Source organism: Rosa chinensis, chromosome 3 (genome assembly GCF_002994745.2).
Source record: "Rosa chinensis cultivar Old Blush chromosome 3, RchiOBHm-V2, whole genome shotgun sequence".
NCBI lineage: Eukaryota > Viridiplantae > Streptophyta > Magnoliopsida > Rosales > Rosaceae > Rosa > Rosa chinensis.
The window spans coordinates 10,071,834-10,086,405 of record NC_037090.1 but is presented as its reverse complement, the minus strand read 5'-3'; the positions used below and the strand labels follow the sequence as shown (position 1 = coordinate 10,086,405).

Sequence of the window (14,572 nt, the reverse complement as noted above, 5' to 3'; positions counted from 1 at the left end):
TCAAACAAGGTGTACCAAAATTAGTAAGGACACCTAAGCTTCTTAACTTGACCATTTTTCGATTATTCCATAATCACTTCATAACTCCTGTACTTTTACTTCTTAATTAACAAAAGCCAAAATTCCGACCTAACAACAAAATTCAATTAACCCCTACATCACAAGTCAACCATCTCACAGTAAGCATACAACAAAGCAATCAACCCCAATCCAAAATTTCAATACTAGTAGCAGATTCATCAACACAAAATCAAGAGGTTTCCAATTTCACATACACTCATTCTGAGCATGCAAACCATACCGCACATCCAACCCAAATCTTCACTTTCAGGGATTAACATCCGATTATCACCAATTACCAAACTTTGATTCAAGATCAGGATTATACCTTGGAAAATCAATTCCAACCAAATCAACTCACTGCCGAAACTCAACTGATGATGAACTACTGCTTCTGATGCAATCAACCCAGGAAGCTTCCCAATTTCACTTCAATAGACGCAGTCAAAATGGAAACCGAGCCCAGAACTGTCGGAGAAGTTGTTGAGTCACAAATTACTTACGCAATTGTGCCCCATAATTATGAAAATTGATTTGTCTTCCATGCTATTTTACCTTTTTTAATCCATTTCCTTTTATTTGTAGGAAACCTTGCATTGAGAATAAAATGACTATTTGAGGCTTGAAATGTGGAGATTTGAAGCTAGGGGAAGAAGACACGGAGATTGGAAGAAAATTGCAAATCGACTTTTCCGGCGATTTTTCCGGCAAACTTTTCTGGCGAGCCGCCACTCATGGAGGGTCTTTTCTCCAGCAAAGGAGGACCATGGTGGTGAGAATCTCCCATCACTTGAAATTCAAATATCTCCCTACACCTTGTCCTTTTATCACATTGCCAATTTGGGACCATTTGGGGGACAATGGTGTAAGAGTATCTCTTGCACACTTGGGGATCAAAGATGACACACCTAGCTGATCAAAAAGAGGCCAAAGACCAATTATTCAGAATTCTTGACTCCATTCAATCATCTTCATCCTATCCAAGATCCATTTTTCTCTCTAGAGAAGACACCACCATTTCCACCACTAAAACCACCATCTCCACCTCTAAAACCTCCATTTCCACCACTACAACCTTCATTTCCTCCACCATTCAACACCACAACTCATCTTAGAGATCCCAAATTTCACTATTCTTACCAATATCAAGAGCTTGGAGCAAGGAGAAAGAGGTGACTACCACCACATCATGTTCTTGGAGACCCATCTCCACCACCTCTAGGCTTTATCCGGTAATTGAATTTGTCTCTAGGTAGTTAGCTCTAGACTTATCCGGTTAGAGTTAATAAAATGAAAGGGGTTTAAGCCTTAGTAGTCCTATCCGGATGCTAAGAGGGTAGTTGGACAATTAGCTTTGCATCATTCATATTCAATTACTTTAATGCTTGCAAGGGAGGCAAAAGGTGAAACCCGATGCCCTAATTCCCATCCATTTGATAACAACTTGTTTTGTTTAGGTTAGTTTATATTACTTGCTTTCATTGTGTCAATTTGAATAGAAACCAATCTCAAAATCAAAATCAAATCTCTACACACCATCTTGCACATACTCACCATGAACTTTGGTTCACTTGTGAGCCTTTGTTTGTGATTGTACATTTGCATATTCTTCTAGTTTTTCCTTAGGTTTTCCTTAGCTAGGAAAGGATTTACCAATCCTCGTGGGTTCGACATCCTTACTTAATCCCCTATTCTATAACTTGTACCTCTTGCACTTGAGGGTGGCTTTAATGCTAACAGAAGTCGCCAGCGGCAACCATGACGTCGAACCCGAAACAACCCAGAAACCAATTTGTCAAAACTCGACCGAATTGAAAAACTAATCATACTGGGGTATAAAGTGTAACGAGGAGGTGAGGTTTCATACCACTTACGGTTCAGAAGGTCGCCGAAATCGCCAGATTTTGCATAAATTCGCCGGAGCAGTTGGACATTCTCAACGTCGATTCTTCATCCTCATCAGGTGCACGGACGATCTGAAGCTACAATTGTGACGGCGATGACGAGAGGAAGACATCGGTGGTCACGCGTTATCGGTCGGTGTGGGGGTAGTCAACAAATTTGACCATGCAATCAAGGCAATTAAAGAAATGTAATGACAGCAGTAAGTGCGACAGTTAATGTAGCCATAAATGTGATGGTTAATGCATTTAGTGTGGCAATCATGGCCGCCAATAAGTGACGGTTATTACAGGAGTAAGTGCGGCCTTAATGGTGGCTTGCCATCCAAGATATCGGTATCTTGCCATGCAAGTTTACTTGCAGCCCAAGTTGTAAGTCGCCTATAAAAGGAAAGAAGAACCTCCAGGTATGGCATCGAACTCTAGCCGAGACCTCAATTCTTGACTTAGAAAAATACTGACTTAGGCATCTGAGGGTCTTTTGCAGGTACCCCCTCCGCCTCTCTCACATCGACGATAGAGAGGAGACTTCGCTTCTTCGTCAAAGCCAAGAAGCAGAGAGAGATTACGAAGAGGAGCCGCGGAGAGAGGTTACATAGGGAGTTTACATAGAGAGGTGACAGAGCGAAGATAGATTACGAAGGAAGGTTACGGAGGGAGCTCGCATAGGGAGGTTACAGAGGGAGGAAACTAAAAGGAGTATGCGCTTCGTCAACATCAAGTCAACTACAAATTGAAACCTCTTGATTGTCCCCGGTTCAGCTTCCGCTCCAGTCCGCATTAATTGTTGGGTCAAATTCCTAATCGGACTTTTTCACCTCCAACAAGTGGCGCCGTCTGTGGGAAGCACTTTTCCCTAAAAAGTGATGGCGGGAGCTGCACCTCAAGACATCTCATTTCTGTCACCGAGGACTGGCGGTGACAAAATCCAATCCCTAAACAGACTTGCCTCAAAACTACTATAAGCGAGGTCAGGGACAATGCTTGCTAAACCAATAGAGTGACAAACGCGGGCACCGGCAACGCCACCAGCAAAGGCTTAAATAGACATCATGTCGAGGGGCAAGCGGTACACTGATTGGATGAATAACTGGAGGAACCAGTACAGGCCAATCCTCAAGGGCTCGAAGGAAGCATGTGCTGAGGAAAGTGATCGATGAGTATAACCGAGCCAGTCCTTGAGGGCTCGCAACTGAAATGGAAAGGGACGCCGGTAAGTCTCCATTCAAAGTAACAAATGGGCACCAACCCAGGTAACACTGATCGACATTTAGCAGTTACTCCTATGATTATAGTTCACAATTGATCTTTAAATGCAATGGAAGCTAGTGGCGAGAATGACTAAACTATTGTTTGATTAAACTTGTGCGACCTTCTGGACCTCACCCTCGCTGCAGGCGGGGGTGGGATGATAGACCACACTCTCGCTGGAGGCGGGGGGTGGGATGGTGTGCCTCACCCCTCACCGCGGGCGGGGGGTGGGATGTGGACCACACCCTCGCTGGAGGCGGGGGTGGGATGGCGTGCCTCACCCCTCACCGCGGGCGGGGGGTGGGATGTGGACCACACCCTCGCTGGAGGCGGGGGTGGGATGACGTGCCTCACCCCTCGCCCGGGATGTGGACCACGCCCTCGCTGCAGGCGGGGGTGGGATGGCGTGCCTCACCCCTCACCGCGGGCGGAGGTGGGATGATGGACCACACCCTCACTGCAGGCGGGGGTGGGGTGGCGTGATAGATTTTGTCTTTGCAGGACGCGGAGGTTATGCAAGTGGTACTGGATCCGACCCGTGTCGTTCAAAAAAAAAAATCGAGCTTGGGCCCAAGGCAGGATTGGTTCGAATTTGAGATGGGCCTTGGTGGTTTGGATCTTAATTGAGCTTTGAGGACATTTTCTTAAAGCTTCTCCTAAATGGGGTGACCAGAGGAAAATCTAGGGTGCCCATAGGGAGAATTCGAAGAAAAGCCATAAAGGAGAACTCTGAAAATTTTCTCTTAGAATAGATTCCCAAAGAGAAAATTTGGGGGCATTGTGAGGGTAGTCAATAAATTTGACCATGCAATCAAGGCAATTAATGAAATGTAATGACAGCAGTAAGTGCGACAGTTAATGTAGCCATAAATGTGATGGTTAATGCATTTAGTGTGGCAATTATGGCCGCCAATAAGTGACGGTTATTACAGGAGTAAGTGCGGCCTTAATGGTGGCTTGCCATCCAAGATATCGGTATCTTGCCATGCAAGTTTACTTGTAGCCCAAGTTGTAAGTCGCCTATAAAAGGAAAGAAGAACCTCCAGGTATGGCATCGAACTCTAGCCGAGACCTCAATTCTTGACTTAGAAAAATACTGACTTAGGCATCTGAGGGTCTTTTGCAGGTACCCCCTCCGCCTCTCTCACATCGACGATAGAGAGGAGACTTCGCTTCTTCGTCAAAGCCAAGAAGCAGAGAGAGATTACGAAGAGGAGCTGCGGAGAGAGGTTACATAGGGAGTTTACATAGAGAGGTGACAGAGCGAAGATAGATTACGAAGGAAGGTTACGGAGGGAGCTCGCATAGGGAGGTTACAGAGGGAGGAAACTAAAAGGAGTCTGCGCTTCGTCAACATCAAGTCAACGACAAATTGAAACCTCTTGATTGTCCCCGGTTCAGCTTCCGCTCCAGTCCGCATTAATTGTTGGGTCAAATTCCTAATTGGAATTTTTCACCTCCAACAGTCGGTGGCCGGAGGTGAGAGTTCCGGTCGGGTTTCCCTTCCCGGTCGTCTCTCTCTCTTTAGGGTCAGAAGCTCCCATCTCTCTCTCGAGATTTCTGGATCACTCCTCTGATCCCAGGCCCATTTATAAACTCTTTTATTTGTTTTTGGACGGCTGTGATCAAACGGTGGCTAATGGACGGCCTTGATTGCACCGTTGGTTTTCTTTTTTTATTTAAATGAATTTCCATAATTTCCAAACTTCGGAAATTCATTATAAACACTTCGGGTGTCCGAAAAATCTTCCGAAAATTTCCACGAACTCGTCGTGTCGTGTACTTTATTATCCAATTCTTAAATTAAGGATTTCACTTTATGAAAATTTCTGAAAATTTCCTCAAGCATCTTGACATTTATCGAGATCGTTGAATAATTTCACGTACGATCTCCATTAAGCTTGATACATTTTTCCGGGGCTCACACCTTTACTACTTTTAGACATGCCCACAATATATCACACTTGATATGCATCTACATGTCTATATGCTCCTTAAGCATGCTTACAATAATGCAAAAATGTTAGTAGCAACTTCGCTACAAGCACATGCTACACATGTCATGCTTCTATTTAATTGCAAAATTAAATAAACATGTGACACTCAAACAACCTATGCCATGATATAATTAAACATGCTCGGATAAATGACTTGCTTGGGTTACGACTCGCTTGGGTATCAAGCATGGCCACGACTTGCTTGGGCCACGCCCCACATGCTCGCATAGCGCCTACCCGCTCAACTACACCCAACTTGCTCGAACACAACCTAACTCGCTTAAACACACCCAACATGCTTTAATTAAGTTCCAAGTTCACAATGCTTCATAATATTCATCTGAATGAACTCCCTTGGGACATTTGGAATATTGGGACATTTTGATTGTACTTCAGTATTTGGAGTACTTTATATGTTATAGTTGGTATTCTTGTTATATTTTATTTGGTTCCATTTTCTAATTCAGCTAGTAATAATATTTTGGTCTAATTTCGAGACCGGAGTGTTTCAAAAGCAGGTACTAACATGATTTTTACCCCTAAAGTAGATGAAGCAAACTAAATTTAGTCCAAGTCCTTAAATATATACTAGCCAGTTAATTAATTACGGGGTTCATACTCTTAGTTGAGAATTTTGTATTTAACAAAATAACAGCTATGAATTGATCTATCAAGTTCAAGTTGTGCTTTAATTAGTCATGGATTAATGAGTTCATTCAGCTCCAGTATGTTATGCGCGATTGGTTAGTCATGAGCTAATTATGGGCACTGATTATAAATGCAAGAGAATTCAGCATTTAAAAGTAATATATCTGCACAGTTGTAAATAGGTATACAACTGTGACATTTACGATCTGTAATCGAGTTGGTAACTGGAGGAAACTAATCCATATCACGAAAGATATATTGAAAAGTTGGAGTTCTTTCTTAATCAATTGAAATTTATCCTATTAGACAACAAAAAGTATTTTATGCACCAATACCGGGAGAAATAGTGACGTGTCTATTTTGGACGACGACAGTGCAGTGTACCCATTATGGAGAGAATCCTCTCCTAATCTTTATAAATTCCTAACCTGCCTAACCTTTTAACACCAAACTGAGATATCCAAACTTACATCCAATTGCCTACAATAAATTTAGATTTTTTTATCTCCATTTTTATTTGAGTTCAGGTTGCCGTGCGGTTGGTTTTGTTTCCCTCGCTTTCTCCCTTCTCCCTCTTTTGTTCCCTAGAGCTTTTGATGAAGTAGAAACACACGAGTCTGCAGTCGTGAAATTGAATGGGTACATGCAGAGAGATCTAATCAAAATTTCAGAACTTTAGCTTTGATTCTTCTATCTATCTCACTTTTCCTGCATTCCATTACGACATGTAAGTGTAATCCCCTTTTATTTTGGGTTTTCTTTTCTAAACTCTCTTCATATTGTGTGTTTTAGAGTTTAGGAACTCTATATTTGCTATTGATAAAGAGGAATTCCCTGCTTTCATTATTACAGAAAAAAGGACCCAAAATGCAATTTTCATTCAAGTTTCGATCTATTCATGTATCAATTGTCTTTCGTATATTGATATCAAACCATAACAAAGCATCAAGGTGATCTTATTCTTGTAACTTTTTATTTTTTTTGGACTGATTCTTGTATCTGTATTTGCATTGAAATTGGCCTTGCTTAGTAAAGTGAAAAGTATGAGAGGCTAGGGGACAAATTTTTTTGCTATATTGGTTGTGTTCTCTGTATTGATTGTATCTTTTCAGTTTACTGTACAAGGAATTGGTTGCAGATGGATAATGCATTGGGTGCAACAGATGTTAATGTAGAGAATTTTGATTTTGATTTGGAATTGGATTGGAAACCAAGAAAAGGAATGGAGTTTGATTATGAACAAGCAGCTTATTACTTCTACAATAGATATGGAGGAAAAGAGGGGTTTAGTATTAGAAGGAAGAGTCATGCTAAGAATAAGAAAACTGGTGAAACCACTTCAAGAGTATTTGTCTGCTGTAAGGAAGGTATTCGATCCAAATATAAGAGGGATTACATGATTAGAAAATCTAGAGCAGAGACAAGACCAGGTTGCCATGCTGAACTTTATATTAAATTGAATAGGGAGAACAATAAGTTCTTTGTTACCCATTTTGTTGAAGAGCACAATCATCCTCTTGTGGTGAAAGAATATTCCCACAAGCTTCCTTTGCAACAAAAAGTACAAGACTGTCAAGGCATTGATATAGACTTAGCACACGATTCTAGAATTGATGTCACGTCTCTATATGAGTTGATGGGTAAGCAAGCAGGTGGAAGAGATGTTGTTGGGTATACAAAACAAGATATGAAAAATTACCTTAGATCAAAGAGACAAAGAAGCTTGGAGTATGGAGAAGCTGGATATATTATGAAATATTTTTCAGACCAAACATTGGAAAACCCTTTATTCTACCATGCTGTGCAATTAGACAGTGAGGAGCAAATAACAAACTTATTTTGGGCAGATGCTAAAATGATCATTGATTATGGCCAATTTGGGGATGTTGTTAATTTTGATATGACATACAAGATTAACAAATTTAATCGACCTCTTGTTGTGTTCGTTGGATTCAATCACCACCGTAAGACTATTATATTTGGGGTGGCTTTAATAATGTATGATGAAACAGTAGATTCATTTATATGGTTGTTTGAGACCTTTTTTAGGGCAATGTCTGGAAAGGCTCCAAAGACAATATTTACAAATCAAGATGCTGCAATTAATGGCAAAGGCTCTTCGACATGTTATGCCAGATGCATATCATAGGCTTTGCAAATAGCATATGATGCAAAATGCCATAAAGCATGTGAGTAGTTTTTTGACAGAGGATGGTGGAATCACAAGTATTTTGTCAAGGTTCATGGAAAATATTGAGGAGGAAGATGAGTTTATATCTGCTTGGGATGCTATGCTTGATAAATATGGTGCACGTGACAATACATGGTTGAGTAGCATATATGATTTAAGAGAAAAGTGGGGCTTTCCGTATGTTAAGCGAGCATGGTCAGCTGGAATAAGAAGCACTCAACTAAGTGAGAGTTTTAACTCTGCCTTGAAAAAATATTTAGACTCTGACCACAATCCGTTAGAGTTTTTTACACACTATGAGAGGATGGTTGCTGATAAAAGGTACAAGGAGTTACAAGCAAAATATGATATGTGCTTCATGTTGCCTATTCTGAAAATGCATGTCAAAATGCTAAATGAAGCAAGAAAAGTTTACACTAAACTAATATTTGAAGAGTTTCAAGATCAATTTGAATCGTCTCTTGAAGCTTCTATAACAGATTGTGTTGATGTTGATGGTGGAAAGATATATACTATGTTTAGAGATGGCTACTCTAGAGAACGGCAAGCGAAGAGAGATAGTGATGATATACTCTCTTGTAGTTGTAGATTATTTGAGATAAAAGGGGTTGTATCTAGGCACATTATCAAGGTCTTTAAAGAAGTGATGCAAATCAAAGAAATTCCTGAGCATTATATCTTAAAAAGATGGACCAAAAAAGCTCGAGCTGAAAGTGTTCAAGACATGCATGGGCGTAAAATTCAACCAGACCCTAAGTTCCAACAAGCCTTTTGGTTCAGATCTTTATGTTCCACCTACATTAGAATATCAAGCAGGGCTTCTGAAAATGAAAAAGCATACAAATTTGTCATGACAAATGTAGAGAAGTTAGCAAAAGAAGTTGAAGAATTGCTACGATCTGAAATGAATGCGAATGTGGATGAGAATGGTCATATAACTCAATCCACTCCTACTGGACAACTCAATGTAGATGGTAATGTGGTGAATGCAAAAGGGCTAAAGAAGAAGGAAACATCTAAAGGAAGAAAACGGAGAATCAAGAGTCAAGTAGAGATAAGCATGAACAAAAATAAAAAACACAGGCAACCCAGTAAAAAAACAATGGAGGTATTGTTATTTCTATAAAACTACTTCCTTATTAGTTTGTTTAAATTTATTTACAGATGTCATTCTTTGATTTTTATAATTCATGTTACTCCTGATCAAATGAATGATGTATACAAGGTGACTTTTGATCCAAGATGTAATGAAGATAATGCTACTCTTGATCTAACAAACAATGCAAAGAATGATGCTTCTATTATAACAAGTAATGCAGATCAATTTCTGGAACAAGACTTTTGTGCATCTGCACTTAGTCAGGTATATTAATATTCTGTCATTTATTGTTGTTGTTTCTGCAGATATTGAGAAGTATTGCTTTGGTGCTCTTATCACTGGTTCTCTGGTATACATATAGTTCTATTGAACAATTAACTGAAAATGTAGGACGGCCACTTTGGCTTTTGGATGGGTTTAGTGATTCATTGTAAATAAGCTATGTGATATTTATGCCAATATGAAGGAGTTTTGTTTACATTTACATGAGTTTTGGTGGAACATCAAGTATATTAGGTCGTAATGTGATACTAGTATGAATAGAAAAAGAAAACATTTTATGGACACATGATGCTTATTCTTTTCTCTCCCCTGGCCTAGAACCATCTAGCTCATTAAACTTTTAACCAATCATCAATTATTCATCAGTATGGCTATTTGGAAGGTATGAGCTTCTTATTGAAGTTCATTGCTTCTCTGGGCTCTAAGATGCATTGCTTTGGTGCTCTTCTTACTGGTTCTCTGATATTATAGTTTCATTAATTTTGAATTCAATTCAAAGTACTATACTTCATCTCTCTCGTTGTTTCTTTGAGGCAAATCAATTATCACTTCAAACCCCTTCGATGCTTCTATTTCTATATGTGCTTTGATCATGTATATCTACTCTGAGGTAGGAGCATAATATATATGTGTGTATGTCTATATGTGCTTGTTTTTATTGTAACTAGAAAAGTATTCTCAGGTACAAAAATAGAGGGAGCTTGTTTTAATTAACATGAGATATTGGTGCGGTTCAATAAAAAATCAGCTTTTTCCTCTTAAAGTTATGTGATTTGATTGAGCCGTGCCAATATCACATATCAAATACAGCTTCTGATTATCCAAGTCTGCACCTTCTTCTTGAATGAGCTTGATTTGGATAATTCATTTTATGTTGTTCTGATTATCCAGTTCTGTCGTTTCTGAAATTAATATGATACTATGGTCTTTCATTTTCTGTAATTTATGTGAATATGTCCTCTGTGGTTTGTTCTTAGCAGGTTGTGCAGGCTTCTTCTTCGTTTTTGTAAGAGGCTTCTACAATTGTATAGCCTTCTGTCTTGTTTTGTGAGAATGGAAGAGGGCATTTGTGCAGCATTATGTTTTATTTTTTAAAGAGAGGGCAATTGTGCAACATTATATCTTGTTTTTTTGTAAGAGGAGAGGGCTATGTTGATTTTACAAACCTTAAGAGGCTAGGCTGCTGAAGGCTTATGGAGAGCTTCCAGGGAACACGTCTTAATGACGATATTACTGGGGGTCTTGAAGAAAAAAATGAAGGCGGTGCTAATGACTACATCGATTTTGAGGATGAAGATATTGATAAGATTTAAAGTTTGCAACTGGTACTTTTATGATTTTGTATTTCCAGATGCGCAACTGGTCATGTTCCCTGTAACAACTGTTATTTTTAATATATATATATATATATATATATATATATATATGCTTGTCTTCTCTTATTAATGTTCTATTTCATTTTTTATGTTCTGTTTTGTTTTTGAAAGAAATGGTTTAGTGATATTGTTTGTTGATGCTTCGATGGAGGGAGGTCCATTCAGGAATAAGATTAATCAGATCCATTTCATAAGTATTAATCATGGAGGCAATATGTTTGGTTGTGCTTGCATTGAATTCTGCATTACAAGTTGGTTTCCCAAAAGAATTCTGCATTACACAAACTAACACAAATTGGTATCCCAAACTAACTCTGCATTATACAAATTGGTTTCCCAAAGAATTCTGCATTACAAGTTGGTTTCCCAAAAGAATTATGCATTACACAAACTAACACAAATTGGTATCCCAAACTAACTCTGCATTATACAAATTGGCTTCCCAAAGAATTCTGCATTATACACAAACTAACACAAATTGGTATTCCAAAAGAACTCGGCATTATACAAATTGGTTTCCCAAAAGAATTATGCATTAAACATTTCCCAAAAGGACAAGGCAATTGTACAGACACTCTTTTATAACAATTACAGTCTCCTCGATTCATTAAGAATGATAGCTAGTAATCGTCTTCCTTCTAGTTTCTTCAAGTTCAAACAGTGATATGCTGCTTGGCCAAACATGACCTCTTCCAGGTCTTTCCCTGCCACCATCAAGTCTCAATGACACAATGAGCTTTAGAAATATTATTTGGCTGAAATACTTGATACAATGATCACACCATGTGAACAAAACTAGTTCACATATATGCAGTTTCTGTACAAATATTGTGTTTGTAAATTTCCCTTGTAAATTTGCCTACAGAATACAGACCATAAGACCTGCCAACTACATATAATAATCGCATCTTGACATGGCAAACCTAGAATTAAGATAGAATTATGACGACTATCATATGGGAAGCCCAACAACAATTCTTTACAATCAGAGTAAACAACAATAACGCAACTATTACATAATACAAATTCTGCATGACAACACCTCATGACGAACTGTTGATTAGAGTTATCCCAGATCAAAAGGGGGCTAATTTTGCAATGTAAAATAAAAAAGTGCTTCCATTTGCATATTTGCCTAGAATGGAAGGCTTGAACACTTACCTGCAGCTTCAAGATGCAGATCCCCAAATTCGAGGGATGCAAAATAAGCCTAGACAAAGAAAAAAAATCAACCAAAAGTAATCTAACAAATTGAAGGATCTCGAATCTTAGACCAGATCGAGATCTCCCAAACCAAAACCAATCGAGGCATCGAATCTTAGACCATATCGAGATCTCCCAAACCAAAACCAATCGAAGCGTCGACGCCTCCTTTCCATTTATCAGCAATTTCTTGTCGGCGGCACAGAGCAATTTGGAGGGCCAAGGATGTGAAGCTAATCGGAGCAATTCGAAGTGTAGAGGGCCAAGGATGTGAAGCTAATCGGAGCAATTCAAAGTGTATGTAGAGAGAGAGAGAGAGAGAGAGAGAGAGGATGTATCTCTCTCTTTTAGCCGCACGGATTGAAAAAAAAAAAAAATAATATATATATATATATAGTGCGAAATCATATGAGCCATTGGATGTAAGTTTGGCACGTGTCAGTTTGGTGTTAAAAGATTAGGTAGGTTAGGAAGATAAGAAGATTAGGAGAGGATCCTCTCTCGATTGAGTTAGATAAAAAAATATAAGTATTTCCATCTGACTGTAGCATTGTAAAAATTCTATAGACAAACTGACAAAGCTACATACGCGAAACCATTTTCTTTCAGAATACATGGTCACCTACAGATTACATACTAGCTCCGTCCCCAATCATAAAGCAACTGTAATATCTTCTTTATTTTTTTTGTCAAGTAGCAACTGTAACTATAATATCTTGGGCGTTATAATTATACTCATAGAATTTGAATTAAAATTTAAACACCGTGATCAATAATGTAATTAAAACAAAAAAAAGCAAATTAATGATGAACAAAACCAATCACAAAAATTTATTCGAAAAAAAAAAACCAATCACAAATTAATATCAGTTTACTATTACGTTGATTTTAAATTATTGTTACTCATGCACATCCTCTCGTCCCCACTTGTCTTGTTGTTCATTTACAACAAGCAGCTGTAGCTCAATACTTGGCGATCGGAGCTTTGGACAGGAAGAATCCATATGCTTAACACGTGTCTTCAACACCACACCATTCTCACCTTCTCGATCTTTCGCCAACAAACAAGTTCTTCACCAAACGTGTCTTCCATCCCTGCAACCAACAACCGCACCGTATCTACATAAACAATCTGACCAGCTCTCAAGACAGAACATTTCAGATTACCAAAAACCATGGCGGCAAGCGACGAGTTCAGACTGGTCTTACCAGGAATAGACCACGAAGGAAAACTACTCAGAAAGTACACCGCAGAAGGTCAAGGAGCCAAGAAGAACATCTCTCCACCGGTAGAATGGTACAACTTACCACCGGGGACCAAGAGCCTGGCCCTTGTGGTGCAGGACACAGATGCACCAGATCCGAAAGACCCAGTTGTGCCGTGGACCAATTGGGTGGTGGTGAACATTCCACCGGGTGTGAAGGGCCTGCCGGAAGGTTTTTCCGGGAAAGAAGAGGATCAGATGGGCGGACAGTATGGCGGGCTCAAAGAAGGTAACAATGACTTAAAGGTTCCGGGGTGGTGTGGGCCAAAGTTGCCCTCGCCGGGTCACCGCTTCGAGTTCAAGCTCTATGCTTTGGATGATGAGCTTCATCTTGGTCACAAGGTACGTGCATTTACTGCATGTAAATTAGTTATAACTTATAAGAAATGTTCGTTCTGATTAAGATTATCTTGTTAATTTTAGTTTGTGGTGGATTGCAGGTGACGAAGGAGAAGGTGTTGGAGGCAATTGAAGGGCATGTGCTTGGAGAAGCAGTGATGATTGCGTATTTTTTATGCTAATGCCATGAGATAATAAGTTGTTTAGATATATATTTTATTGTCGCTAATATTGCTTTGTACCCTTTGACAAGCTATCATCAATCAAAAGTCGATAACTTCACATATGTATAATTTACTGTTCTAGTGGAATGGGCTTCAGGGTTATATCTGGCAATCTTGTAGTACCTCGTTGCAGGTTATATCTGGGGCGGTTTTCCGATCTTTTGGTAACTATTTTAGATTCGTGGAATTTGCCGTCCGGAGATGAGAGTTTGGCAAGATTTTAGTAGATTTTTTAGGCTAGGATCCGGGTCTGTTATCCAAATTTAATATGTGGTTTTCCTTTGAATTTAATCTAGATTTTGGTTCGCACACTACAGGAAAACAAGTCATTTATGACGTGCAAAATACGTCGTAAATGATAGTTTATGACGTGTAAATCCAGGTAATATCATTTACGACGTGTAAATCCAGGTAAAAATGCGCCGTTATAGACCGTGTCGTGAAAAAGGAAATTTTTTATCTTTTAACGGCGTGTAAATGTAAGTCATAAATGATTTAAAAGTACGCTGTAAAATTTTGCATGCTATAAAATTTAGTACGCGTGCTGTAAATGACCCGAAAAGTCAGAATGAGACCGGCTGACCGGGAGAGATTGACAAAAAAAGAAAGGGACTGGGGATATAAAAAGAAGGGATTTAGGGATGTTTTGAGTTTTTCGGGTTTTAGGATATAGGGATTCCAGGGCCTAGGACCCTCCTATAGAAACTCTAAACAAGCCGTTTTTCATGTTCTTGTT

General features: G+C 39.2%; 3 protein-coding genes across 4 annotated transcripts; all 3 read left to right on the top strand.

The window, feature by feature from the left end:
* The first annotated feature begins 6,995 nt into the window (after positions 1–6,995).
* On the top strand, positions 6,996–8,006 carry LOC112194084 (protein FAR1-RELATED SEQUENCE 5-like). The gene has a single exon (XM_024334343.1). The coding sequence runs from the start codon at positions 6,996–6,998 to the stop codon at positions 8,004–8,006; it is 1,011 nt and encodes a 336-aa protein (XP_024190111.1).
* Positions 8,007–8,022: 16 nt separating this feature from the next.
* LOC112194083 (protein FAR1-RELATED SEQUENCE 1-like) lies at positions 8,023–9,508 on the top strand. The gene is made up of 3 exons (XM_024334342.1): positions 8,023–9,131; positions 9,213–9,358; positions 9,453–9,508. The coding sequence occupies exons 1-3, from the start codon at positions 8,023–8,025 to the stop codon at positions 9,506–9,508; spliced, it is 1,311 nt and encodes a 436-aa protein (XP_024190110.1).
* A 3,484-nt stretch (positions 9,509–12,992) lies between these two features.
* On the top strand, positions 12,993–13,938 carry LOC112194839 (UPF0098 protein TC_0109). Of its 2 annotated transcripts, none has more exons than XM_040516802.1 (2): positions 12,993–13,615; positions 13,697–13,938. In XM_040516802.1, exons 1-2 carry the CDS (start codon positions 13,184–13,186, stop codon positions 13,715–13,717), a joined length of 453 nt encoding a protein of 150 aa, XP_040372736.1. In that variant the 5' UTR covers positions 12,993–13,183; the 3' UTR covers positions 13,718–13,938. The 2 variants fall into 2 exon arrangements, with proteins under 2 accessions (XP_040372736.1, XP_024190846.1); XM_024335078.2 differs by having other exon boundaries at positions 13,007–13,615; positions 13,714–13,938.
* The last annotated feature ends 634 nt before the right edge of the window (positions 13,939–14,572 follow it).

Excerpts from the sequence above, each read along its gene's own strand:
- LOC112194084 (XM_024334343.1), top strand. The coding sequence starts at position 6,996 with ATGGATAATGCATTGGGTGCAACAGATGTTAATGTAGAGAATTTTGAT.
- LOC112194083 (XM_024334342.1), top strand. The coding sequence starts at position 8,023 with ATGATGCAAAATGCCATAAAGCATGTGAGTAGTTTTTTGACAGAGGAT. Across the intron at positions 9,132-9,212 it reads AACAAAAATAAAAAACACAG|ATGTCATTCTTTGATTTTTA; the intron begins GCAACCCAGTAA and ends ATTTATTTACAG. Across the intron at positions 9,359-9,452 it reads TGATGCTTCTATTATAACAA|ATATTGAGAAGTATTGCTTT; the intron begins GTAATGCAGATC and ends TTGTTTCTGCAG.
- LOC112194839 (XM_024335078.2), top strand. The coding sequence starts at position 13,184 with ATGGCGGCAAGCGACGAGTTCAGACTGGTCTTACCAGGAATAGACCAC. Across the intron at positions 13,616-13,713 it reads AGCTTCATCTTGGTCACAAG|GTGACGAAGGAGAAGGTGTT; the intron begins GTACGTGCATTT and ends GGTGGATTGCAG.